Source organism: Palaemon carinicauda, chromosome 24, assembly GCF_036898095.1.
Source record: "Palaemon carinicauda isolate YSFRI2023 chromosome 24, ASM3689809v2, whole genome shotgun sequence".
NCBI classification, from domain to species: domain Eukaryota; kingdom Metazoa; phylum Arthropoda; class Malacostraca; order Decapoda; family Palaemonidae; genus Palaemon; species Palaemon carinicauda.
The window spans coordinates 80,591,231-80,618,182 of NC_090748.1; the positions used below are offsets into that span (position 1 = coordinate 80,591,231).

Genomic DNA, 26,952 nt, shown 5'->3' on the forward strand with positions numbered 1-26,952 from the left:
AGCAACCCTGCAGAGAGCCCTAGGCAATCAACTAGGCCATCTGTTTGGATACTAACAATACAGATTGTAAGCCAAAAATGTATAGAATATCACGGGCCACAAGAAACAATTGATACAGTTGTTCTGCATATAAACTTCAAACAGCACAAGGATCTTGGGATGGTTCATTAAAAATTGACAGAAGCAGGAGCTATGTGCGTTTGGTGAACATGCTTGTATTGATGACTGCACATTCATAATGTCTTCAGTTAGATAAAGCAATCACTGACACAGACAAGAAGGTTTGATTATCTCGAGAGATAAAAGGTATGTTAAGGGTGACCTCGGGAACAGAATCGTCAGAGTTACAGCACATAAAGTTTGTAATTTATATTTTAAACTGTTCTATTATATCTGAATACATAAAAGTTTTACAGCTTATTTCTAAAGGAGGGAGAGAATAAATCACAAGAGGGGTTAGAAGATAAACGTAACCCCAATAACTGATTCCTAATTACAGTAACAATTTCCAATATTGCATATAAATTTGTTTCTTATTACATTTCTATTACTCTTTCCCTCTTATGATGATATTGTAAATAGGTTGGCTAATCTACCGACATCTCAAAACAAACACTCATCACACCTAGACTGAACAGGTTTACCAATACACAGGAAATGTTGATTAACATACCCAATGGGTATATTTAACAAGACCATCTGAGGAAGGAAAATTATTTACAATCAGAGTAATAGCAAACACACATGAACAGCACAGTTGACAAGAAAGTTATGAACAGTTTAACAGTGGCACCTCCTGGTGACATCACAGGGACTACGGGCTACCGCACACAAAGGGTACATTGTCGTATTTCAAAGTTTCTGATAAGAAGCCTGTGCTTTGAGAGGTTGCAGCATAAGAAATTTGGGAGAGGATCATTGAAATAAAAATGGTTATCTCTCTTAATTATAAGAGTAGGGTAAGATTTAAAATGTGGATAAACACTATAAAAAACCATGGACTGGACCAATTAATACTCAGAAGTGAATGTAATATGAAGAATATAAATGAAAAGCTACAAAAAAGGAGAATGATTTCTTGATTACCCTCCCACAGCTACCTTAAGGGACAAGAGAGAAATATATTAAGACAATCGAGGAATATGTCTTATAAATAAGAGGAAGAATAGATGAACTGGCATTACTGATTCATCCAACACCTAACATGGTTTATTTTAAGTTTTATGATTAGCCCTCTTTAACTGCAGATGTAGTTTAAAAAAGAAAAAAAATTGCATGTAAATAAAAAAAAATAAAAATCAGAACTATCAGAACTACTATCACATTATACATAGAGTATTCATCAAAATTAAAACTGGAGCAGAGGTTACTAACAACCTCATTAACAGCGAAGATTTTCATAACCTTACCCATTATAAAAGAAAATCCCTTAAGCCAGTTCTGAGGGCTCCAAATGCCTTTTTTGACTCAAGAGATAATAGTTTGTTTTACATTATAGAACACAAGCTAAGAAGCCCAGTTCCTGAAAATCTTAATCTAAACCAATATATATATTGGATGAATCACGATAAAGCTAAACATTGAGTGGTAAGAAAGTCGTAAGGCAACTACCAGCTCTGTAACCAAAGGTGTTTTTATATATATATATATATATATTATATATATATAATAAAAAAATCACTATTGCAAAACAATTTACGAAACATGTAATTTCCATTTCTACATTCTTATCACTATAAACTAAATCTGAAATAATTTGGAATAATGGTAACTGAACATTAAATATAAAAATAGAAAATCTTCAAGTTAATATGGTTCTTATAAAAGCCAACATGCATATCTTTAAATGACAACAAGAAAACAGGCATGCAAATAACAATTTAGAATATGGGAAGAAGGGTCCAAGAGTTCAGAAAAAACAGGTAATTCTTACATGAAAAACTGAGATCCATTGGTGTCTTTTCCTCGATTTGCCATAGATAGCAAAAAGGGTTCCTCATGGGTAATGTCAAATGTCTCGTCTGTGTAAAAAATATACATGAATTACATATATTGTACTAACACACACTGAAACCTTTTAAATTACATCATAATTCATTTTATATAAATACTATTTTCTCTAAAATGAAATTTGTTTCTTCAAAACAAACCAATTAATAAAGTCATTCATGCACACAACCTGTCCAAATCTGGTAAAAAAGAAAAGAATAATCCTGGCCTCATTGCCATAGATTACCAATGTACATAAGCACCTGGGTCTCTAAAGGCAACTTTGGAAAAGCTAACTGCTTCATTTGCTCACACATCTGACTTTCCTTCTCCTTTCTTCCCCAAATACAAGTGTAGGGTTGGGACAAGAGCTCAAGAAGAATAGTACGGTAATGCCACTCTTTACATTACTTTTCAAAACTCCCAAGTTCTGACTTTGCATCAATCTCATTAAATATTAAAGACAAAAATAAAATAAAAGTTATGTTGGTTGTTTTACACACACCTTATACTAGTCTACAAGTCATATAATAAAAACTAAGTAATATACTGTGCAATACTGTACTGTACTTCACACAGATGCTTATCAATATAAGTATAACAAATTTGGAAATAATTTGTATTTTCCTTAACATACAAACCTGAAGCTATTTATTAGGGGTATTACTTTCAGCAACGCTGAAAACCAGCCAAGACAATTTTAGTGAGGGATAATTACCCCATCCACTAGTTAGCGGGAGGGGGTTGGGGTAGACTAGCTACCCCGCTCACTCACACCTGTCGGTTGAGTAACCACTTTTGCTTTCTGGCAGGACTTCTAGGGGGACAGGGTGGTGGGCCAATTTATATAAATAGCTTCAGGTTTGTATGTTAGGAAAAATACAAATTATTTCCAAATTTGTTATTTGTTCCGACAGATACAAACCTTCGCTATTTATTAGGGTGACTTACTCTTAGGAGGGAGGAAGTCCTACCAACCGGCCTTGGTCATGACCGGGGTCCTTTCTATTTCGATCTGTGATCGATAGTAGAGGGAACCCTACCCTCGCTAAAATCAAAGTAGTTACAAGGTAACTCACTGATAGCGGCCAGCAGAAGCTTGTGTAAGAGAGACTCGTGGCTTGTCTTCACGTAGGAACCCGAGGATTCCAAGGCATATCCAATACCCTCCCTCATGAGGTATTGGTGATGTAACAAAGTATTCATCCATACCCAGGATGCACAAGGGAAATGATTCTTACCTGCAGAGGGTGAGGTCAGCTATGCTTCGGTCTTGCGGAGCTATTTCCCCGGGGGGGGGGGGGGGGGGGGGGGGGGAGAAGGAGAAAGAAAGAAGTGAGCCAGACATTCTTTTCATTCACCCTAGACTAACACGGGTAACCTCAGCCTTCAACCCTCTGCTACTTGTTCATCAAGGAGCCTGAGGCATTAGATCACTTGTTGTGCGGCCACCACAGGACCAATGGAGAAGGTTTCCATGTTCCTATGGGTTACGTATTTCAGGTAGTGGGCTGTGAAGGTCGTCTGACGCTTCCACACGCCCGCTTGCAATACCTGTGCCACAGAAAAATTTTTCTTGAACGCCAGAGACGTTGCAATGCCTCTGACATCATGAGCTCTGGGTCGGTTGGACAGAGGAGGATCTGAATATAGAGAGTATTCGATTACTTTCCTTATCCAGGAGGAAATAGTATTCCTCGTGACCCTCCTCTTGACCTTCCCCGTGCTGACAAAAAGTGCTGGCACACGGGGGCAAGCTTTTGCTGTTCTTTTTAAGTACACCTCAGACTCCTCACTGGACATAGTAACAGTTGGTCTGGATCTTCAGTTACAGAACGAAGACTCTATCCGAAATGGGCCGAACCTGGAGTCCGGCACACCTGGATTTTGAGTCTTAGCTATAAACTCAGGGACAAAGTTGAGGATTACTTCCCCCATCTCCTAGAGTGGGAGACATCAGCAGATAGACCATGAAGTTCGCTGACTTTCTTGGCCGAAGCCAAAGCGAGCAGGAACACCGTCTTCCACGTGAGGTGGCGATCTGAGGCCTGGCGTAGTGGTTCATAGGGGAAGCCTTCAGAGACCTGAGGACCCGAACCACGTTCCAAGGGGGAGGTCTTAGCTCTGCCTGGGGCCAAGTAAGCTCATAACTGCGTATGAGCAAAGAAAGTTCCGAGGAGGAAATATCAACTCCTTTCAGTCTAAAGGTGAGACTCAAGGCTGAGCGGTAGCCTTTGACTGCCGAGACCGAGAGAAGCTTTTCTTCCCGAAGGTATAAAAGAAACTCCGCTATGGTTGGAACAGAGGCATCGAGGGGAGAGATACCCCTTCCACAACACCAAACACAGAAAACTGTAGGAGATGGCGAGGGCGTTTGGTGCACAGGAGCTATCTTATGAGGAGGGGTAGAAGGCTGGATGCAAAGGCGCGCAGTGGGCTGACGGGCTACTGATGAGTACGAGTGCACGGTAGCGCGTGTCTGTCACGACCGGGCGTGGGCGCGATTGCGCCGCCTGGCGATAGCGAGTTCGCGCGTTGGCGCGCAGGCGAGGTGTGCAGGTTGTGCAGCTGCCTTAGGCGATTGTGAGATAGCCGGGCGCACATGGCACGCATCAGGATGTGGGCGAACAGGTGTGCGTTGTTGCGATGGGCGCGCAGGGCACGCAGCAGGAACTGACCGTGTAGGTGTGCACTGTTGGGATGGGCACGCGTCGCGTGCGACTGGAACTAGGCGCGCAGCTGGGACCTCGCGTGCTACTGGAACATTGTGCGCAGTTTTTATATTACGCGCCGTTAGCAGAGAGTCCAGGGGAACCCGTGAGCGCCCATGCGCTATCTTGGGAACCTCCTGGACTGCGCTGTGATGTAGAAGCGCGCTGATGCATTGGCGAGCGCGTTTGCGCTATAACAGGAACAGCGCGAGGTTGGCGCGCATCACCCTTAGTAGTATAAGAGTGTTGGAGGTCTAGAGACACCTGTGAGCGCCTGTGCGATAACTTAGGTGCCTCTTGGACCGCACGTTTGTCAGGAACTGCAGGGCGCGTGTGCGCAGGTGGGCGCGGGAGCGCTATCTCAGGAACAGCTGATGGGCGCGGGCGCGGGCGCGTAGATGGTTGTGGACGCGCAGGGAAACCCTGGCGTTTAACTGGAACATTTGCGTGCACGCGGGCAGGTGAGCGCCGTGGCGCTAAATCAGGATCAGCGGCAACAGCAGGAGGGCGCGCAGGTATAACCTGGCGCGCCAGGGTATGATGCGCAGTTTTGCGCTCATTGCCCTTTTGTCGCGAAGGGACCGGTGCCTGCGCAATGACAGGTTTAGATGGCACGTAGCGCGCATCCTCCTTGAAAGGAGATGGCAGGACAGCATGTCTGGAGGGTGACTGGATACAAAGTCCCGAAGGACGACCATCCTCCGACGGGGATCGCGAACGATCCCTGAAGAGGTCTAAGGTGGTAGCTGGCAGGATCGGTGATCAGTGAGTTGTCTCCTCCGCAGAGGACTGCGGGGATGACGAGCCGAAGAGGCGCCTCCTAACTCCCTTGTGAGGAGAAGGAAGGCCTCTACGGCGAAGGGGAGGACGAGCCTTCCGTCTTATACGCCCACGAGGGGCCGTTGGATCAGAACTCTGACCTTCGTAGGGCCTCCGCAGAAGAGTCTCTGTTAGTGAACTCCCCCAGGGGGGAGAATCACTGGCAAGAGAGACCGTAGGACTTAGTTCCTCCCTCGAAGGATGTTCGGAGGGGGAACCTAAGCCTTCAGCTACCTCAGCAACAACAGACACAGGAGTTTGAGCAGAACCACTCGATGCCTCCGTTACAACAACGTCAACGACCGACAGAGGATCTATCTCTGCTGTCGTCGGCGATTGTTTAACAGCCGCGCCCAGTTTGATCATGTCAAACAGGGCTTCCCTGGAGGGCGAACCCTGAAGCTCCAAGGAAGCCCAAAGCGGTAATAAATCATTATTATTAACAGGAAAATCAATATTTAAATCCTCCTCCGGGGGAGGAGGGGCAGCTGCCTCGCTATGGGAGGCAACTACCTCTCCCGCACCCTGCGATCGGTCAACGGCAATATGGTCTACGCTACCACTCGCCGGCCTCTCGAGAGAGACCGCTCGAGTGGGAGCTTCGGAGGAGGAAAGGGCTACGGAAGAAGAAGTCTTGGGATTTTCTCTCTTCAAAGGAGCCTCTGAAGGAGAAATATCCCTTTTAGCCTTCTTCTTGCGTCGCCAGGCAAACCTCTCCCACTGGGAGGTAGACCACTCCCTACACTCGATACATACGTTAGACCTATCACACCGTTGGCCCCTACACTGAGGGCATAAGGAGTGAGGATCGGTGTCCAAGGCCAACATAAAGGTACCACAAGGGCGGCCGGCTTGTCCAGGGCACGTACACATGATGAAAGAATAGAGGCCAACTTCAAAGACACACTGAAAGAAAAAGCACAACAGATTATGGCAGTCAAAAACGGAGGAGAGCGCAGACAGGTCTGTCGTCTCTCCGAGCCAAAAGTAAAGTGAAGCCTTCACTGTGTGTGTGAGGGGGGAGGGGTAGCAAGCTACCACTCCCTAACCCCCCTGCTAACTAGCGGAGGGGTAGTAAACCCTCGTTAAAATTCTTATGGCTCGTCATTTCAGCTACGCCGAAGTAATTACCCCATGTAAATAGCGTGGTTTGTATTTCAGTTACGGAACAATCGAGTTTTCTGATGCCGAGACTTGTGTATTCAGAAAGTCTAGCGTATCTTTAGTCTAATTAAAGAGCACCACATTGAACCTGTGTCTGGGGCTCAAAGACTGTGGATAAATAAGGGTCAATAGCGCACCATCTGTTAACGGTTTGCGCATGAGGATGATCATCCAATAAATACAAAAGACGGATGATGCTCATAAACTTAATAAAGCCTGAGGCTTCTGAGCCTGATACACAGGCCTCAATGGGGTGGGGGTACATCATCAGAGCTAGTACTCGCATGCGCATTGAGGTTCTCCTGAGAATCATTAATTCTGGTAATGTCATAATTCTGTTGTTCCATTTTAACAGCTCCTGAGTTCTTAATTCTTCTTCAAATGTCTCTTTCTTTCCTTTGTGTCATTCATATTGTGATGGGAATAGGAGCTGGAGAAGGAACAGGAGGAATCCAGCTTACTCTCGTTACAAGAACGTTTGCCTCTAGCAACTGAGCGCAAGGCTGAGGAATTGAAGTCTCTCTCAGAGCTCGATTTAAGAGGCGAGAGTTCTCAAGACTCAGACACCTTAACCACCTATGTTGTGGGCCACGTCTACATCGTCCACTGATAGTTCCTTCATTCATGTCAGATGTGGGAGTGACTCATGGGAAGGGGAGAAACATTTCACACCCCTTCTTCTTTCCTGCAAAGAATTATCTGAAATAAAGTGGCGTTCTGTAGAACACATGGTTTTAGTATCTTGAACATTAGGCCCAGAGCTAGAGCGTGGCTGGTCACGATGATTAATAGGCTTGTCATTATCAAAAGACACAAGATTGTTATTAGCTAGCATAAGTCAAGGCTTTATCACTATATTTCCCAGCCAAAAGTATATAAAACTCTGTGTGAATCTTAAAGTAAGGGGTGTGTTGATCGTAAATTAGCTTGAGCCTTGATATTGTCAAGTTGCAAAGGAATACTCTCACGCGTCATCATGGCAGCATGTTTTGTGATGTACTGATGCTTAGGGGTGACAACTTGTTTAGACCTGTTGGTCTGCCTAAGACGCAGAGGAGTTACATCACGCGTTAGGATGGTGGCCCGTACAGTGACATCATCACATTTAAATACAGCGGCATGTTCAGACTTGTTAGTGCCCTGGACGTTCAGCCTAGCTAAATTGTTAATAGCTGAAATTCTGAGTAAAGCATGATTTGTTATACTCAGCTTCACAGCGTTATTAGGCTTGGAAGGAGATATTTGTTTAGAGGACCTTGGCGTTATCAAGTCTTGGGTGGGGGAGGGGCACAGCTGAAGCGGTCCGATTACACTGTCATAATAAAGAGATGATATGTCCACTGATGCATCCTGGGAACTCTTATGAGGAGATCTCTGCCGAGGACCACCAGGCGCACAAGGTAGGCCTTGCTCGTTATTTCGAGCTGAAGACTGGTAATAAGGATCTTTCAATAAGGCTGACTCAGTATGGGGGGAAATGACAGGAACGCGGAGATACTTTCAAAGCTCTAATTGGAGACACCTCCAAGAGGGGAATGATCTTATCTGTGTAATCTGACCGTGATCTCCACTCAATGCACTCATAACAGGATAATCTGGGATAGATGAAATATTTAAAGGATATGGCTCAGGGAGCACAATGGCCGTAGCCAGGGGATCCACTACAAGAACTGATTCAAGTTCATATTGTACATTATCAACGCTGGGCAATAAAGAATTACAATTATGATGGTCGTCATCATGACTGGAGCATCAGTGGGTTTCTGAAACGAAAATTAGATGGGGATAACATTCACCGCAAGACAGATCTTAAGTTTCTTGTCATTGCTGACAGAAGACGAGAAAGGGGAATGATCTCTACGGTTGATTGTTTTTTGTGGTGAGGAAGACATCTCTCCCACTGGGAGGACGAGCACTCCTCTACTAATGTACATTTCTTTCCGCCTCTCCATGACAGGAGGATGGGGACATAACATATATATACTGTACATGTATTTGAGGTTGGTCAACTGTGCAGTCCCCTGAATGCCAAACCCCTAGAGAGTTTAAGATGGAGTAGAAAGTGGCCAGTCACTCCCATTTTCATCCTAGACTTACTTCGCGGGTAGCCTCCACCCTCAAACCTCTGATACTTGTCCCACAAGGTAGCTAAGGTGTTTAGATCACACTATGAGCAGCCACCACAGGACCTACTGAGAATTTGTCTAGACTCCTTGCAGTAGCGGGACGTAAACACTGTTTGACTTTTCCACCTGCCTGCTTGAAGTACCTGCTAAAAAGAAAATTCTTTCAGAATGCAAGGAAAGTACTTACTCCCCTGATATCATGGACACCAGGATGTCTACCTGACAGCTAGGTGTCTGAGGCCCATACCCTTTCTAACACTCGCCTGATCCAAGAGGAGATAGAGTTCTTCGTGATTCTCCTCTTGGTCTTCCCCATGCTGACAAACAACTTGTTGATCTGGGGTCAACCTCTTCTCATCTTTTTGAAATATAACCTCAGCGTCCTTACGAGGCATAATAACACTTGATCAGGATTGTCTGCTACAGATCAGAGAATACCAATCCGAAAAGGCCCAAATTTAGGATTCACTATGGACGAATTTTGAATCTTTGCAACAAACTCAGAGACAAAACTGAGTGCGACCTGCTACCCATCTCTTTGAATGGGTGATGTCATACGAAGACCATGTAGCTCGCTGACTCTACCTGCAGAGGCCAGGGCCAAAAGTAAACCGTCATTAAGATCTAGTCCTTATCCAAGGCTTGACATAAAGGCTTATAAGAGGTTCCTTTCCCGGAATGTAAGACCATGATAACATTCCAAGAAGGTGTTCTAACTTCCAACTGAGGGCAGGAACGCTCAAAGTTTCATATGAGGAGTGATAATTCCATCAAGGAGGATATGTTAACTCAATTCAGTTCGAAGACAATGTTCAAGGCTGAACGAAAGCCTTTCCCCACCAACACTAACTGGAGTTTTTTTCCCCCTGAGATACAGTAGAAACCCTCTGCTGCTAGATTACAGGCATTGAGTGGAGACACACCGTCCATGACACCCACCCCAAAAGACGGACCACTTCACATAATACACTACAGACGACGTCTCCTGGAGGTATCTTGCCATACAACTAGCACCTGGCTTCGAAAAGCCTCTCTTTGTGAGTAGTTGCTGGATAGCCTCCAGGTGTGAAGACGTAGTGATGCTATCACTTGGTTGGAAATCTTTATGTATGGATGTCCGAGAAGCTCGGGAAGTGGAGGGAGCTCTCTTGGTGCCTCTGTGAGAAGATGCAAAGGTCAAGAAATCATTTTGTATGTTGCCACACCAGAGTTATGAGGGTCACTGATAGATTTTGCAATGCCCTTACCTTGTACAGTAGCCTCCTTACTAGGCAGAAGGGGTGGGGGGTGTTACGATCCTCGTGGGGATCGAACCAGGTTCTATTGAATTGATTAATGAAATGGGGACTCCTCGACTGAAAACCAAAATGAAACAATAGGTAATATAGAAAGAAAACTCGCAAAAGAAAACATAATTTTATTTACAACTAGTCAAAGGTGAATGTTTCTTGATTGAGTACTTAGGAAGCACTGAACTAAACAAAGAAAATCATTTGATTAAACTACACTCCAGCAAATAGGGGAACAGTCAAGATGGTAGATAAATAATACAAAAAGAATATACTACTCTTCTCAACAGCTCTCGACGGTTGACAGGGACGGAGGTATTTCAGGTCTGGCGTTTCGTCGTTGGTAATGAGGGAGGGAGGCAACTCGTTAGGACATCTCGGACAAAGCTGGTTACATCTGCATTCTGGTCCTTACGCCTTCTCTTCTTTACTGAGCTTGTTCTCCCTCTCTCTCTCTCTCTCTCTCTCTCGGGCTTCCTCCTCTTCTCTCTTTCGTACTCCCTCTCTCTCGATCGCGTGGAAGTTTATATATCCCTGTATGGGAGGGGTTAACTATGGACAGTTCCATATAAGGAAATTTTCTCGTTTCTTCATCCTCATTGGTGTTCCTTGAAACCGCTGATAACACCTAGGCGAACGCTCTGCTGGTGTAATCAAATTCCATAACGTTGACTCCTTCAGCTAATGTGTATATCCTTCGGCGACAAACACTGTTCTTCTTCTCCTATGGGTTCCTTGGTCCGCTATAGACAGGGGATCGTTGTGCTCAAAGACCACCAGCCTAGGCACATAATAAATATCTTGACGATGACAGCTTCAATAAACAATAGCGGGACCTTATCTCTCTCTCTCTCTCTCTCTCTCTCTGCTTCTCTAAGAGTAGAAAAATCACATGTTTTAACATTCTTTCCTATATTATTCTATCTACACATGACAGGGGGGTTGAACGCATGGACGTTCATCTAGTCCTATGGGTGTTGAAAAGCGTCCTACCTGAAAGCTTGTGGGTCCGGTACTGGTGAGCATTACACAAGAAATTCCAGTTGAGGGATGTCCCGGACAGGTCAATTGTCCATTTAGAGCTAATTATCCGAGTCCTCCTGCTCAGATTGTCCACCAGCATGTTCTTCTCGCCCAGGATGAAGCAGGCTGTTAAGGCTACAAAATTCTCTTCCATCCACCTTAGGATTTTCACAGCTAGCAGGCATATGTGCTGTGAAAAGGTATCTCCCTGTTTAAGTGGGACACTACTGTAGTGTTGTTGCTCATCAGTGCTACGTATTGCCCTGAAAGGAGCCGATGGAAGTACTTGAGGGCCAGATGGGCTGACCTTATTTCCAGGAGATTGTGTTGTTCTGCCTTTCAGATTCGAACCAAAGTCCAGATGCCGTCAGGTGTAACAGATGAGGCCCCCCTCCCTTCTTTTAATGCATTTGTGAAGAGCAGCAAATCCAAGGGAAGAGAGAGAAGATCTGCTCCTCTGAGGAGGTTGGTGTCTAACACCCATCAACTCAGGTCTCTCTTCTGTTTGGGTCCCACCAGTACTATGGTACTTGGTGGGTCTCTGTGCTGAGACCAGATGGTCTTTAGCTGTCACTGAAGAGACCATGTGTGGAGGCAGCCGTGGGGCACTAACTTCTCGAGAGATGTAAGATGCCCCAGCCGTTTTGCCACTGGTGCTAGCAATTTGCCTCTCATGATAAAGCTCTTCCGGTACTTGATCTCTTGCATAGTGTGGTCTTGATCAAGGGTGGAATGTCTGATGATGATCGGTCTGTGAAGGGGAAGCTACCTGCCATTCCTCTTTGCAAAGGCGAGCGCTGGCATGGCGAAGACTAGTAAGGTGCACTGGCATGGCGAAGACTGGTAAGGTGCGCTGGGTTGTGCACCTCATCCAGTTTGTCCTGCTGGGAGCATGTGCTTGCGAGGAGAGGGCTGGAAAAGCAAGCCTTTCTCAGTTTTTACAGGTAATTGCTACCTGTGTGCACTTGCGAGGAGTGTCTTCAGTGAATGGGTGAAAACACAGCACAAGATTTTCTCGCGAAACTATAGTCTGGGTTTACGTCCAAGCCGGATGGACCAAGGTATTTTTATACGACCTGTCTCTCGCAGCAGCCTGGTGGGTAGCGTTATACACTCCTACATGAGGAGGCATTCGTTCATAAAAGGCTATTAAGACTGCGGGAGACAGGTTGTACCAGCACCTTACCCATAATGAAAAAATTAGCCCACTCCCCCATCATCGAAAAATAGGAAGGGCTCTAGACTACCTGGTCAACCAACAACCAGTACGGTCGTCAACAAAAGGACTAGCAAGTTCCATTGAGTGGAACAAACGACCTTAACCCTCAAGCAAAAAGTCAATTCTCCTCGTGTCGTCCTGAGTGGTCTAAAGATTGAGTAGCAAGTAACATCTCAAGCTGATGTCAAGATGACGAAGACGAGCAACCTTTTGCATACATCTGGTATGAAGGGGGGGGGGAAGAATCTCATTCTCCAACTGCCATCAATCCAATGGGAGTTGGCCGAGTATGTATGTTAAAAAACGGTAAACCGGTAGCCAGTACGCCTTGGAAGAAGATGTTATTACAGTACAGGGTAAATCTCTTTAGCGATCGCTTTCGGTTAAGAGACTGGTCGGTAACGACCGATCTCACAACTACAGTATTTCTGTAATGTAAGATTGAGACATATCTTCAATCTATTGTTGGACAGGTAATGTATACATAAGTCCATCTACGGACCATTAACACAGACCAGGGATACGGACAAACATAATTGTGTCCACACTCGGTTGGAGAACGTTGATAACTGAGACCTCCTTCCTATGAACGACTAAAACGTTTGCATTCTTCGTCTCTGATTGGCAAAACTGGTATAAGTTTCGAATGCTCTCTTCCAGGAAACAGATTCACTTATGTGAGGTTTTGGTCTCAGTAATTTTTTAAAAACTAATACCTCCGAACGGTAATTAGGAAGGAACTGCCTGGGATGAAGGTAGACCGCATATCTAATATGTCTGGTTAAGTAAAGGAAGAAGAGTAAGGCATAACCTAGTTTCCCATAAGGAATATAGCTTTCAACACTAATTATTTATTACAACGGAGTTCTAATTGTAAGATGGTCTAAAGTCCTTATCAGCAGAAAGATTGCTTACTCGCAAATGCGCATGTCCATCTGCGGTCACGCATGCGTAACCTCTGCCTTCAAGTGAACGTTTGAAGAGTCTGAGCCCCCTTGCGAGAATAAAGGATGTGCGATGAATCGCAACATTAATGCCTATGGAATTTGATCGACGACTAGCTGTGCGCCCACAAAAAAAAAAAAACATACAGCTAGTGTAGACATCATACCTCTTCCCGTTTGCCTACCTACCTTGTGGGAGGGGCTTGCTAATGTTCATAAACATAATGAGCTGAAAAAGATTTTCTGGCCGCCTTGCGGGCAGGGCTTGTTAACGTTCGTAAACGCAATGAGAAGCTGACAACATTCATATGGCCGCCTTGTGTACGGGGCTTGCTATCGTTCATAAACGTAATGAGAAGCTGACAACATTTGTCTGGCCGCCTTATAGGCAGGGCTTGCTATTGTCCGTAAATGTAATCAGAAACTCGTACTGTTCCCTAGGGACTGAAGGCTTGAAATAATAACCTTGTAAGCTCTCCATTCTGTCAGGCAACAAAGCCAAAGAAAAAAAAACCAGAAGGATTATGTTACACGAAACTCGGCGTTCCAACAAGAACTCCACCCATCGTTAGTGACCCATATTTGTGGCAATAACCTTAAGGTTTTGTCTTGGCGAGAGCGCATGCACAACAGGAGTTCGTTTCAGCCTTTTATTGTCATTATTATTACTAGCCCAGCTACAATCCTAGTTGGAAAAGCAGGATGCTATAAGTCCAAGGGCTCCAATAGGGAAAAATAGCGCAGGGAAGAAAGGAAATAAGGAAATAAATAAACGAGAAAAAATCACAAAATATTTTAAAAACAGTAACATCATCAAAACTGATATGTCATATATAAACCATAAAAAGACTTATATCAGTCTGTTCTGCAAAATAAAAATTTCCTGCAACTTTGAACTTTGTAAGTTCTATTGATTCAACTACCCGACTAGGAAGATCATTCCACAACTTGGTCACAGCTGGAATAAAACTTCTAGAATACTGTGTAGTATTGAGCCTGATGATGGAGAAGGCCTGACTATTAGAATTAACTGAATGCCTATTATTACGAACAAGATGGAACTGCCCAGGAAGATATGAATGTAAAGGATGGTCAGAGTTATGAAAAATCTTATGCAACATGCGTAATGAACTAATTGAATGACAGTGCCAAAGATTAATATCTAGATCAGGAATAAGAAATTTAACAAACTGTAAGTTCCTCTCTAACAAATTAAGATGAGAATCAGCAGCTGAAGACGATAGGAGAACAATACTCGAAACAAGGTAAAATGAAAGAATTAAAACGCTTCTTCAAAATAGATTGATCACTGAAAATCTAACACTTCTTCAGAATAGATTGACCACTGAAAATCTGAAGACTTTTTCAATAAGCAAATTTTTTGTGCAATTGAAGAAGACACAGACCTAATGTGTTTCTCAAAAGTAAATTTGCTGGAGAATCACAGGTAAAATTTTAAAAGAGTACCGTATTTCCCGTGTCATAAGACGCACCTTTTTTCACGAAAAGTGCCCTCCAAAATCACCCTGCGTCTTGACACTTAAGAAAAAGTTGTATAAGGGAGTTTGACACCCTTCAAACACCCAACTATTGACATACAAGCACTCAAACTCACGAGAGATAGAATATAATCCTACAATTATCACTGATATGTAATAAAATCATTTATTTTTATATTGCACATACTAAAATGAAGTACAGTAGCAACTTTTTTTTTTTGTTTTTTTGTAATCAGCTGATGACTTGCTAACCCTCTTCTACAAGAAAACATGCCAACTAATAGTCTCATAGCAGACGACGCTATGACAGAGTTGTTTATGATGTATGTATCTATATTCTCATATTTTGTTGACATTTTGTAATAAAGCAATATATTGATAATGACTTTGTTGCCTGAGTTACGAAATAATACAAACGGACAGTTGGAAAAAAATTCTGTTTGTTGAGTGCAGTATTACCAAGTTAGCAGAAAAGTAACTAGACCTAGAAACACAAACAGTAACAAAATTATTGCACCTAAAAGAATGTCTACATTTCTTTAATCAATAATTACATTTTGTGTGAAAATTTATAGGCTGTACGAGGAATTTTTGAATTAGTACTAGAATTTTAAATCTTTAACAAAATTTTATGCACCTTTGGCAACACTGCTTTGATGTAAACAACACTTGAAACACCAAACACTCTGACTAAACGTGTAGTTGTGGTGGAAACTATGACAACTTTAGAGGTTTCTTATATGAATATGTAATAAAATTGGGATAATCGGCCTATGGCTAATCAATATTAACTTAAACATTTCATAATTCACCCAAAATAAGAAAAGTTACGGTGCAAGACAGTAATCACGCAAGAGTCTCTGACTAGGGATTTGTACTAAGAAGTTTTTTCTAGAACTGCCTTGCTAATTTAAGGGTGCATCTTACCACTTGTAGCGTCTTATGACACGGGATATACGGTAATTCTAAGTTGAAGAAACATTATCAATGCTGAGATCCGGATGTTGAGGAGCCATTGTCCTTGACCTACTTACAATCATACTTTGAGTTTTGTTAGAGTTTTAACAAAAGCCTATAGTTGTGTAAAACTTTTCAGAGAAGAGAGTTCCCATGAAGAGGCAAAGTCTTGTATGAAGGGTTTGTTGTCCAAGAATGCAGAAAATACACATACACCAGGCAGTTTTGTATAAGCTCGCTACCGAACGTGGTGAGAATCAGCGAATGCTGACAAGCGTCCGCAAACGCTGGCGAATATCCGCCAACACTGGCAAGTGCTCGTGAAAGTCAGCAAGAACCAGTTAATGCCATCTGTTCTAGCAAATGCTGACGAGCGTCCGCAAAACGCAGGCAAGCGCTCACGAACGCCGGCAAAAACCAGTGAACGAGAATTTGAAAACACCAGCATTGAATCTTACCTTTACAGCTAGACACAGTAGCGTACACTACTCTAGCGCTGGTGAGGAGAGTTTCACAAACCCGTCACGGTTACTAAGGTGAGGGTCTCGCAAACCCACCATGGGAACTAAGGTGAGACGAGGGTCTTGCAAACCCATCAACCTAGGTTACTCGCAGACCTTCGCGAGGCAGAAGAGCTCCGAAACTAAGGTTCTCTTACCTGCAAAGGGGGATGGTGAGTAGCCTTAGGTCATCCCCTCAGAAGTGAACAAAAAAAGGCTGTGCTGGACTTTAAGACCAGCTGTTTCTTCCTCCTTAGAGTTAGAAACTATGAGGCACAGGTCACAAAGAGCTTGGCCTCACAAAGCTCTAAGAGCTTTAATGTGCTCAAAGGCGCACGATGTGGCAATAACCGCCAAGTTAAGGCCTACGAGACTTGTCGATGGGAAAGGAGGTGGATGCAAGCATAGTCGTCACCATCTGCGGCAAAAATCCAAGAGGGAAACTGCAACGAGACTACAGTGAGCCCTCGTTTATCGCGGTAGATAGGTTCCAGACCCGACCGCGATAGATGAAAATCCGCGAAGTAGTGACACCATATTTACCTATTTATTTAACATGTATATTCAGACTTTTAAAACCTTCCTTTGTACGTAGTACTGTTAACAAACTACCCTTTAATGTGCAGAACACTTAATGCATGTACTACAGTACCCTAAACTAAAACAGGAACAAATATTCAAGGCGATTTTATATCATGCGTTTCCTAAACACGCCAAAAAGCACGATAAAAAATGGCAACCAATGTTTTGTTTACGTTTATCTCTGATCATAATGAAGAAACAAACGCATTTAGTGTACACATCTGTGTATAGGTTAGTTTTTGCATCGATTATATTGATTATACAGTATGTTTATTTTGTTATTACCAATGTTTTACTTAATTTTTCTTACGACTTCCAAATGAAATGTTTTTCTTTATGGGCGGCGTCATAAAGTACGCTCCATCTTCGATCGTAGTAAACAAACGAAGGCATTTAACGCGCATGATGAAAGTGATAAATAATGATATTACAGTAAAAGCTTTTAGAAAATATGTTATTACAAATATTATTTACCGTATCTATATAAAATCATACATACGTAGCAAAGCAGGAAAACAATTTACGAGAGAGAGAGAGAGAGAGAGAGAGAGAGAGAGAGAGAGAGAGAGAGAGAGAGAGAGAGAGTTGTTTTACATACGTAAATGTAAATTTAGAAAAAAAAAAAAAATAGCCCCATTTCATATAAAATAGGTTATTACAAATATTTTACTTTATCATATTACAGTAGTCTGTATAATACTGTAAAGTTCAGTACAGTATGTTGTTGTTAGTCGTGGCGATGAAATTCTCACGAAACAAAAACACGGAATTCGATTACAACAACTGATTCTCTCTCTCTCTCTCTCTCTCTCTCTCTCTCTCTCTCTCTTCGTATTATACAATACTTACATATAGATGAAGAAACTAAAATTAGTTTTCTTAGTGTCAATTAAATACGAAACGAAAAAATTATGCCGAGTTTACATCCATTTCAATCGTTGCTAAAAATACGGCATCCGATTTCATCAGCAAATCACTATTTTTTGGGAAACATCATGAGGCACAGGTCACAAAGAGCTTGGCCTCACAAAGCTCTAAGAGCTTTAATGTGCTCAAAGGCGCACGATGTGGCAATAACCGCCAAGTTAAGGCCTACGAGACTTGTCGATGGGAAAGGAGGTGGATGCAAGCATAGTCGTCACCATCTGCGGCAAAAATCCAAGAGGGAAACTGCAACGAGACTACAGTGAGCCCTCGTTTATCGCGGTAGATAGGTTCCAGACCCGACCGCGATAGATGAAAATCCGCGAAGTAGTGACACCATATTTACCTATTTATTTAACATGTATATTCAGACTTTTAAAACCTTCCTTTGTACGTAGTACTGTTAACAAACTACCCTTTAATGTACAGAACACTTAATGCATGTACTACAGTACCCTAAACTAAAACAGGAACAAATATTCAAGGCGATTTTATATCATGCGTTTCCTAAACACGCCAAAAAGCACGATAAAAAATGGCAACCAATGTTTTGTTTACGTTTATCTCTGATCATAATGAAGAAACAAACGCATTTAGTGTACACATCTGTGTATAGGTTAGTTTTTGCATCGATTATATTGATTATACAGTATGTTTATTTTGTTATTACCAATGTTTTACTTAATTTTTCTTACGACTTCCAAATGAAATGTTTTTCTTTATGGGCGGCGTCATAAAGTACGCTCCATCTTCGATCGTAGTAAACAAACGAAGGCATTTAACGCGCATGATGAAAGTGATAAATAATGATATTACAGTAAAAGCTTTTAGAAAATATGTTATTACAAATATTATTTACCGTATCTATATAAAATCATACATACGTAGCAAAGCAGGAAAACAATTTACGAGAGAGAGAGAGAGAGAGAGAGAGAGAGAGAGAGAGTTGTTTTACATACGTAAATGTAAATTTAGAAAAAAAAAAAAATAGCCCCATTTCATATAAAATAGGTTATTACAAATATTTTACTTTATCATATTACAGTAGTCTGTATAATACTGTAAAGTTCAGTACAGTATGTTGTTGTTAGTCGTGGCGATGAAATTCTCACGAAACAAAAACACGGAATTCGATTACAACAGCTGATTCTCTCTCTCTCTCTCCTCTCTCTCTCTCTCTCTCTCTCTCTTCGTGTTATACAATACTTACATATAGATGAAGAAACTAAAATTAGTTTTCTTAGTGTCAATTAAATACGAAACGAAAAAATTATGCCGAGTTTACATCCATTTCAATCGTTGCTAAAATACGGCATCCGATTTCATCAGCAAATCACTATTTTTTGGGAAACATCATTTTATTCTAGAAAATTGCTACTCTTTAAATAGTTAATTGCACATTAAGAAAGCGTGTACTTTTGTTTTTAAGTTTCGGGTTGTGTTTTAAAAATCGAGTATTATTGACTTCTTTTTGTATTACTTTTGGCTGTGATCAGATCTTTTAGTATTACTTTTGGCTGTGATCAGATCAGCTGACATCTAACTGCCGCTCTTGAGAGCGTACGAATACACTAACAAAGTATCGTTTATACCATTTCTTAACTTTTTCAAACCGTCTATACAGTTGATATTACATAAGCACCAATGTGTTAAAACCTATGAAATTTTTTTGTTATTACATTTAAAACAACTCTCTCTCTCTCTCTCTCTCTCTCTCTCTCTCTCTCTCTCTCTCTCTCTCTCTCCTCTCTCTCATCTCTCTCTGTGGGCTACTTTTCACTACCTCCCATTCCTTACCTCTCTCTATCTCTCTAACAAATGATATCTTTGTTGCTCCTCAAAGTTTCATTTATATTGAAATCAATCATGATTCAATTTTCCTTACTTTCTCCAATCTCGCACATCGCGGTATTTTCGAAATTTCCGGAAAATCCGCGATATATGTATATACATGCGTTATGAAAAAAATCCGCGAAGTGTTGAATCCGCGATGGTCGAACCGCGATGTAGCGAGGGATCACTGTAGTTTCGTACCCTAAGGGGTACAGCGGCAGTGAGTAGGAATTATATGCAATTGCCTAACTCATTTGTTGACAAGCTCCGAAGAGCAAGGAAAGGCATGGACGAATCCAGGTTCCGCCATAGTGTAAACCCCACAGATGAAGGTAGTCTCTCCTGCGGACGGGAAAGACCACCAACCTCTGTTTGCCTCCGCCTGCAATTCTACCTGCAAGTGGGGAGATTGGACAGTAGCTGGTGGAGTAACTCTCCCTCGGAAGGGAAAGTTGCTCAACTCCTGGTGGAGGTTAACTCTCCCTGGAAAGGGAAAATTATCCAACACCTGGAGGCAAACCTCTGGACAGGTACCCTCTGTTTCTCTTCAATGAGCTAAGGTTCTGCCTCAAGTATAAGGTCGACATCGAGTGTTCCTTGTGAAATGTAGCCGAAGCTCATTTCTGGGTTTACCCCGAAGGGTTACCCGACAATTCACTCCGAGGAGCTGGTTTTGTCAGTCACTCGCTGTTAATGCCAGCCCGCCTTAGCAGAGCGGACGTTGGGGTGAGCAGCAGAGGTGGAGGCAAAGACCTCCTGCTACCTTCCTTACACAGGGAACCCGTAAGCCAAAAGGAAGGCAGCTCTAAAAGAAAGGGATATTTTTTATTAAGCTTTAGGCCAGTTGTTTTTAACCATAATCGGTTAAAAATGTTTGACGGGAGAGAAAGAATAAGTCTTTACTCTATTGAACCGAAATAAAAAGTGACAGTTAGTTGCTACTGCTGGTGTGAGCGGGAGGGTTAACGCACCCCGCTCCCCCCCCACCCGTTAACTAGCAATGGGTAGTTACACCCTGACAAAAAATCTTTACATCTGGTTTCAGCTTCACCAAAATAATACTCCATAGTAAAGAGCGGAAGGTTTATATTTTGTACAGGAACAAATGTAATTTCTAACTTCAACATTTCTTGAATAAAACCTTGCAATTTTTCTAATTGAAAGCACTTTAAAAACAGGCTGAGCACATTAAATTTATTAAATTCTATTTTATAAATTTTTATTCATACTAAAATTATTATTTTGGTTTCCTTGAACAAAAATATTCTTGTTTCTGACAATTTTCAATCTCTTCCCTTTCTATTTCTTCCCAATTCTCTTTAAATATGCAATTATGATAAGTTTTAGTTATACCAAACTTTAGTTTAAATATAGATTAAGTTACTTATTACGAATCAAATGTTTCTATGATTTCTTAAAATAAAAAATAAACTCACCTTCAAATTGTCCTCCATAAATCGATTCACCACCAGTGCCATTCCCAGCACTAAAATCCCCACCTTGTATCATGAAATCCTTAATGATTCGATGGAACTTGACACCTCGGTAATGCAATGGTTTGGTAGTAATTTTACCATTTCCCATCTCCCCTGAAAAGAACCATTTTTGAAATTAGGTATCTAATACAGAATCATAATAATCAATTTACTTCATTCTCTCTGGCGAGTTACATTGCTCATATATTCAAAACCCAAACTTCTCAAGACAAATTTTATAAGGAATTTATATTTTTCCTAGTTATACAAAAGTGTCATTTCAAAATAAGGAATGATCTTCAGCAGGGTTAGAACGGCCTTTGAAATCATCAACGTGATAGCTAACAGCAGGTAGTGAAACATGGAGAGTAGAACCTCTCACTCTCCTGACAAAGATTTGGACTTTGATTTTTAGCTCAGGACTGCGAAGGTAGGTCTAGGTGGGAAAATTTAACTTTAAAGGACTCAGGAGGGTAGGAAGTCCCCCCTTGAACTGAACTGGTTGGATCTTTCTCTTTCCTGGAATACAGTATATATGTCAGTCCTCCCTAGTCCCATACAGGAGCAAAGGAGAGGACTCAAGTAATCTTCTATCTGTACAAAGAAGGGTATTCGGAAATGAAGCTTAACAGCATCAATGTTAGATCCAGCATGTAATGGTACAGACACTTCATCCCCAAGTGAGGGAAAGGAAAGATGTAGAGCCAGTCATTCTACCTATCATCCAAGCTTACATCAAACACGTTACCGAAGACAACATTCTTCCTGTGCTGTATAAAAGTTGGGCAGGCTACACAACTACTAGAGCCAGCATTACACCACAGGACCAAGAACATAAGTGTTGTAGGACTTGTGGGTATACTAGCCAGAATATTAGGCTGAGCAGGTTGTTTGGCCTTCACCACTTGTCTGACTGCAAAATTCTTCAGAATATAAAATGGGATCAATACCCGAAACTTTGCGAGCTATTTACAGTGACAACTAAGGGATGCTTCTCTCAGCAATTACTTGCAGAGGTTCCAACCTGTGAAATATCCCATCTACAATACCAATCGCAGAAGATGGCCCACTTCCCTTAGTAAAAAGCTGGAGAGGCTCTGTGAAGACATCTCCCTTGCAGCGGCTCGTGAAAAACCATCACTTGGAGGATATACTGGATAACTGTCACATGTCAAGTGACAGGGACACCATGAAGTTATGGAATCTCTGCAGGAGGAGCTGACACAAGAGGTTAGGCCACAAGGTAGTTCTCTTGGTACCTTGACAAGGAGCATCAGCAGATTGATGAACCATTCGGTTGTGCGCACGGGAGTCGAGTTACCAGGGTCATCCTGACATTCCAGGTCTCCAACACTCTATTGATGACCCAAAAAATTAGACGGAACAACAGAAAAGCATAAGCATCCAGGTTGCTTCACAAATGTTGAGATGCGTCCTCCATTGCTGCTGCTTGGTTTGGAACTGGAAAACAGTAAACAGTGTTTGTTCAGTTGTGTTGCGAATAAGTTGATCATTAAGGAACTCCAAAGAGCAAGAAGCATTTTCTTTTGGTAGAAGGGACCACTCTTCCACTACTACCTATGCCTTGCAGCTGAGCATGTCAGCGAATGCATTCGTCTTCCCAGGAATGCACCTTGCTAATAGCTCCATCACATTATCAAATGCCCAAGTGTGTACCTGCCTCGCCAACTCACACTGGTCCTGTGAAACAGCACCTTCCTGCTTGTTGACGAAGGCCACTACGGTCAAATTGTTGCTCATCAACACTACCGAATGCCCTATAAAACTCTGTTGAAAAGCTCACAGGGATAAAAGCTCCGCTCAGATTTCCAGCAGATTCATGTGCGGACCTTTCTCTTCTTTGGACCACGGTCCAAGGTGATGTTTGCTATAAGGTGTGCACCCCATCCCTCCTTCAATGCGTCTTTGAATAACTGCTCCAGAAGAGTCAAGAGAGAATCTCTTGGTGGAGTTTTTGTTGTTCAACCACCTCTTAAGATCTTCCCTCACTGATGTTTCACCAGAACTGGGGAGTTTAAAGGTTTAAAAGCTACTCATGAATGGCAGAGACAAAGGACTGTGACATTGCCCTAGAGATTAAACATATATAAATATGATCAGCACCCAAGCCCCCTCTCCTCTCAAGCTTTCCCAAACTCAGTATCCTTAACTCACAAGGATGATGAGATTACAGACACTACAGAAAATCAATGACTTTGAGCAGGACTCCAACCCCAATCTCGCAGGGATATTTCCAATAGGACAACACAAAATAGGTGACCAGTGATGCTTCAGACACCACCGTAGTGATCACTGGTGAAGGCACACATGGAGAACGAGTTTTTCAAACAATGAAAGATGTCCTAGAAGATGTTATCCTTGACATATAGGGAAATGTTGAACTGTAAGAAAGGGTTGCACAACCTTTCAAGATAATCTGTCGGAAAGATTTTCGCTGCTGCAGTATCTGTCAACATCCCCAGGTACCCTGTCCTATCTTGGGCTTGAGACAAGACTTCTTCCAATTGACAACAATCCCCAGATCGTGGAAAAGGGCAGGAGTCTGTCTCGATCTGAGAGGACATGTCTTCTTAAAGATGACAGGATCAGCTCTCCATCAAGACACTTGGAAGACAAATGAATGCCTGCAGAGCGATGGCTAGTCTGAAGGACAAAACTTTGAACTGTTGCACTAATCCATTGAGGACATAATGGAGGTACTTCCTGCTCAATCGATGGATGGGTATCTAAAAATACTCGTCCTTCAGGTCGGTAGAAAGTAAAAAAAAATCCCCTCCTGATGGCAGCCATAACAGCCCGACCTTTGCTTACTGCCTCCATCGTGAATGGAGTTTGTGGAACAAACTCGTTCAAAGGAGAGAGGTCAATCATCGGTCTCCATCCTTCTGTTGACTTCTCCATCAGTAACAGTTTACTGTAGAAGCCAGGATATCTATTTCAGATGACTTTAGGGTGAAAAGGGGAAGGATTCTCAGGGCTGAGTTGGGCTTGGATTTAGGTATGGTTATCAACATTTATGTTGCCGGTCTTGAAGCAGAAGATGAAGAAGTATTGGTATCCTGAGCTTAGAAGAAACTTTTCCCCAATAAGCTTACCTTCCTCCATTTCTAGACCGTCGCCTCAACGTCCTGTTACAGAAACAGGAATGGTGCATCCTACACCGAGTTCGATAGAGAAAGGGCAGTGTTCCATCTTCTCCATATGAGTACCCAGTTAACTCATTGGGTGACTTGCTAAGAAGGTAACCACCTTAGCCCCGGGAGAATGAAGTTAGTGAACTTCCTCTTCAGGTCATCTGAGGGAAGGTGGAACACAGGCTACAACCCCTAACCAATGGTCAATCCATGACATAGTCTGAAGGTTCCTCATGGATGCTGATTCAATTGCAGTGGCCACAAAGCCAAAAAAGAGGTGCTCTCATTTAAGATTCTCAACTGGCAAGACCTTTATCAGATTATTGATTAGCAAAGGGGTGGATGGTGCACATTCCTGAATATAAAAATTTCCAGTCTAGAAAATACTGAAGGAAGAACCTTGCCAGACTGACTAAACTGCAGAGAATTCCTTGTCCCCATGATCAGGAAGTTTATATTATTCATAGCTGCCCTTGTTAGTCTGGACAAAGGTAGTTTGAGGTTCAGACGGGAAGATTGAGGAGCGCTGTAATGAAGGCCACTTGATTTGAGACCTCCGAATGATGACTTATCGAGTTCACCAAGCACCCAAGATCTTAAGGAAGGTCAACTCCATCTCAGGGTTGTCTGCCTTGGCTGGCAGAGGACCCTGATCTTAGAGTGGTTGAGTCTGATAGATCCCAAGAGATCCTCTTTCCAGTGGAGGGTTCCACGTATGAGGAAGGAATCTTCACTGACTTGGCATAGGACCAATCGGGGCCTAAGACCAGACAGGGCCAGTAATCCTTAGATTGAGCAGCCGAAGCATGACTTGTCCCTTGATGGAGTCACCCTCAACAGACACTTGTAACGAGTGATCATCTTTAGCAGAATGTATTCTGGCTTTGTCCTCCTTAAATGCAGGCTAGCGCTTGGACCTAACATCATTGCGCTCAGATAGGGAGTCAGAAACCACCTGATCTGAACTTGGAGAGGAACTGCAAAGTGGAACATTCTTTTTTAGAAGATTTCTTGGGTCACTGCATCTGAACCTAAAGCATCAGATGAAACTAACCACCTTTGTTTGGAGGAATGTGGAGTCTTCTCTGTTGCCTTTGATGCCTTGGTCCAAGAGATCAGAAGGTTGGATATCTTCTTACAAGGAGTCTGGTCTCCAGGGGACCAAGACTTCTTGAAAGGAGAGGAGCAATCACAACTGCTTTTTACCAACAGAGATTAGGAAGTAGAAACTACCATTTTCTCTCTGCTTCCCTGGAAGGCAGGGAGCAAGACTAAAGTGATCTTCCTGAGCATAATCATTCCACCGGGGCTCAATCAGTTATTGCCAGATTGGAGTGACTATGATGATCAAGAGCATGTTATAAGGGGGTCCCGTTTACATAATTCAAGTCACAGTCAAAGCGTATGCCACTCTGAACAAGATTTGGAAGGACAAACTTTCCTGTCTCATGAGGAGCGAGACCAAGCCTTTCGCAACAGGACCGAGAACGGAACTGGGAGTTTACTTTATAGAAGTTGAAGTAAGGTCCTGATCAAGCGCAATCAACCTCCCAAAAGAACTGCCACTGGCCCTCACACACCCAGAGAATGAAGAAGTACTGCATACTCTAGTCTCTGTAGTATGTGTCGGTGCTTACAGGAAGCTGGTATATACATTGTACATATACTACTTACCAGGGGTTAAAAAACCTTGTGGCCGATTGTATGCACACTAAGAAACAGCTCCGTGCTCATATGAGAGCTGACAGAACAGTTCAGGATAAACAGCTGTTCTTGTTTTCAGTTGTCCATGGGCGTGGAACTTTCCGGTGCATGGATTGACCACTCTGGAAAAGAACAAGTGATCACGCTTTCTACCTTGCAAGAAAGTGGAAGAATTTCTAGTGACCCATATGTCACAAGGAGAACGATCACAAAGTGGCTGATCACGAGGGGACCAGGGACCATATTCCTGATAATGCGAGGTTATATCTCTTTGCTCCTAATAGCAAGGAGATCAATCACTGGTTCCTTTCAACCGATTCTCTATCGAGTATGTGTAATGGAACCTTGTCACAAACCAAACTCTCTCCCTTCGGTACCACAGAATCTATAGGGAGAGTACTGCAGTGTACCTCACGCATCCAGGAGAAAGGGTAAGAGAAGGTTGGGACTTTTCCTTCTGAACCATTGTACACATGCTTGGTCTGACACAAGACCAAACACCTGCAGCAGAACCGTATGCTCCTGTACCATGCACCATGACCCATTCCCTGGCTGGGTCTATTATCGGTACAGTTACTTCTCTCTCTAAAGTAAGGAGAGATCGATCAGGTTCTCACATAATTCCTGTTGATTGGTCTTAAATAACTTCTTAGACAACTTTTTCTTCATAGAACCAGCAGTGTCTGAAGTACCTGATGAAGACGAGGTAGAAGAACTAAAAGAGCAGGGGGAGCGCACATACTTCTTCCCAGCCTTCTTCAAGGTCGAGGTCTTGAGGACCAATAACAACACTCCCACAAAGGAAGGGGAAAACTCTCCATTGCCTATACAGAGGTAGCAGGCAATGGGATAGTCACAGAAGAGTAAGTTTCAGTGGTCCTGGTAACGGCCAACACTTTCAGTAGCTTTCACTACGACAGCAGTATCAATGTCAAAAAGAGGGCCATAACTTCATTAGGTTCAGATTTTCGTTGTTCTATAAAGCCACAGGAGACCTTTGTGGACAAGGCAGGGAGGCGTTAGCTTCACGAAGGGAAGA

General features: G+C 42.7%; 1 protein-coding gene across 1 annotated transcript in view; it reads right to left on the minus strand.

The window, feature by feature from the left end:
- Moca-cyp (nuclear cyclophilin protein Moca-cyp) overlaps positions 1-26,952 on the minus strand; it is a 321,526-nt gene that overhangs the window by 264,372 nt on the left and 30,202 nt on the right. Inside the window, exons 3-4 of the mRNA XM_068348233.1 lie at positions 21,016-21,168; positions 1,934-2,021 (exon numbers count right to left, since the gene is read on the minus strand). Coding sequence (XP_068204334.1) covers positions 1,934-2,021; positions 21,016-21,168 — 241 coding nt within the window. The remainder of the gene's footprint in view (positions 1-1,933; positions 2,022-21,015; positions 21,169-26,952) is intronic.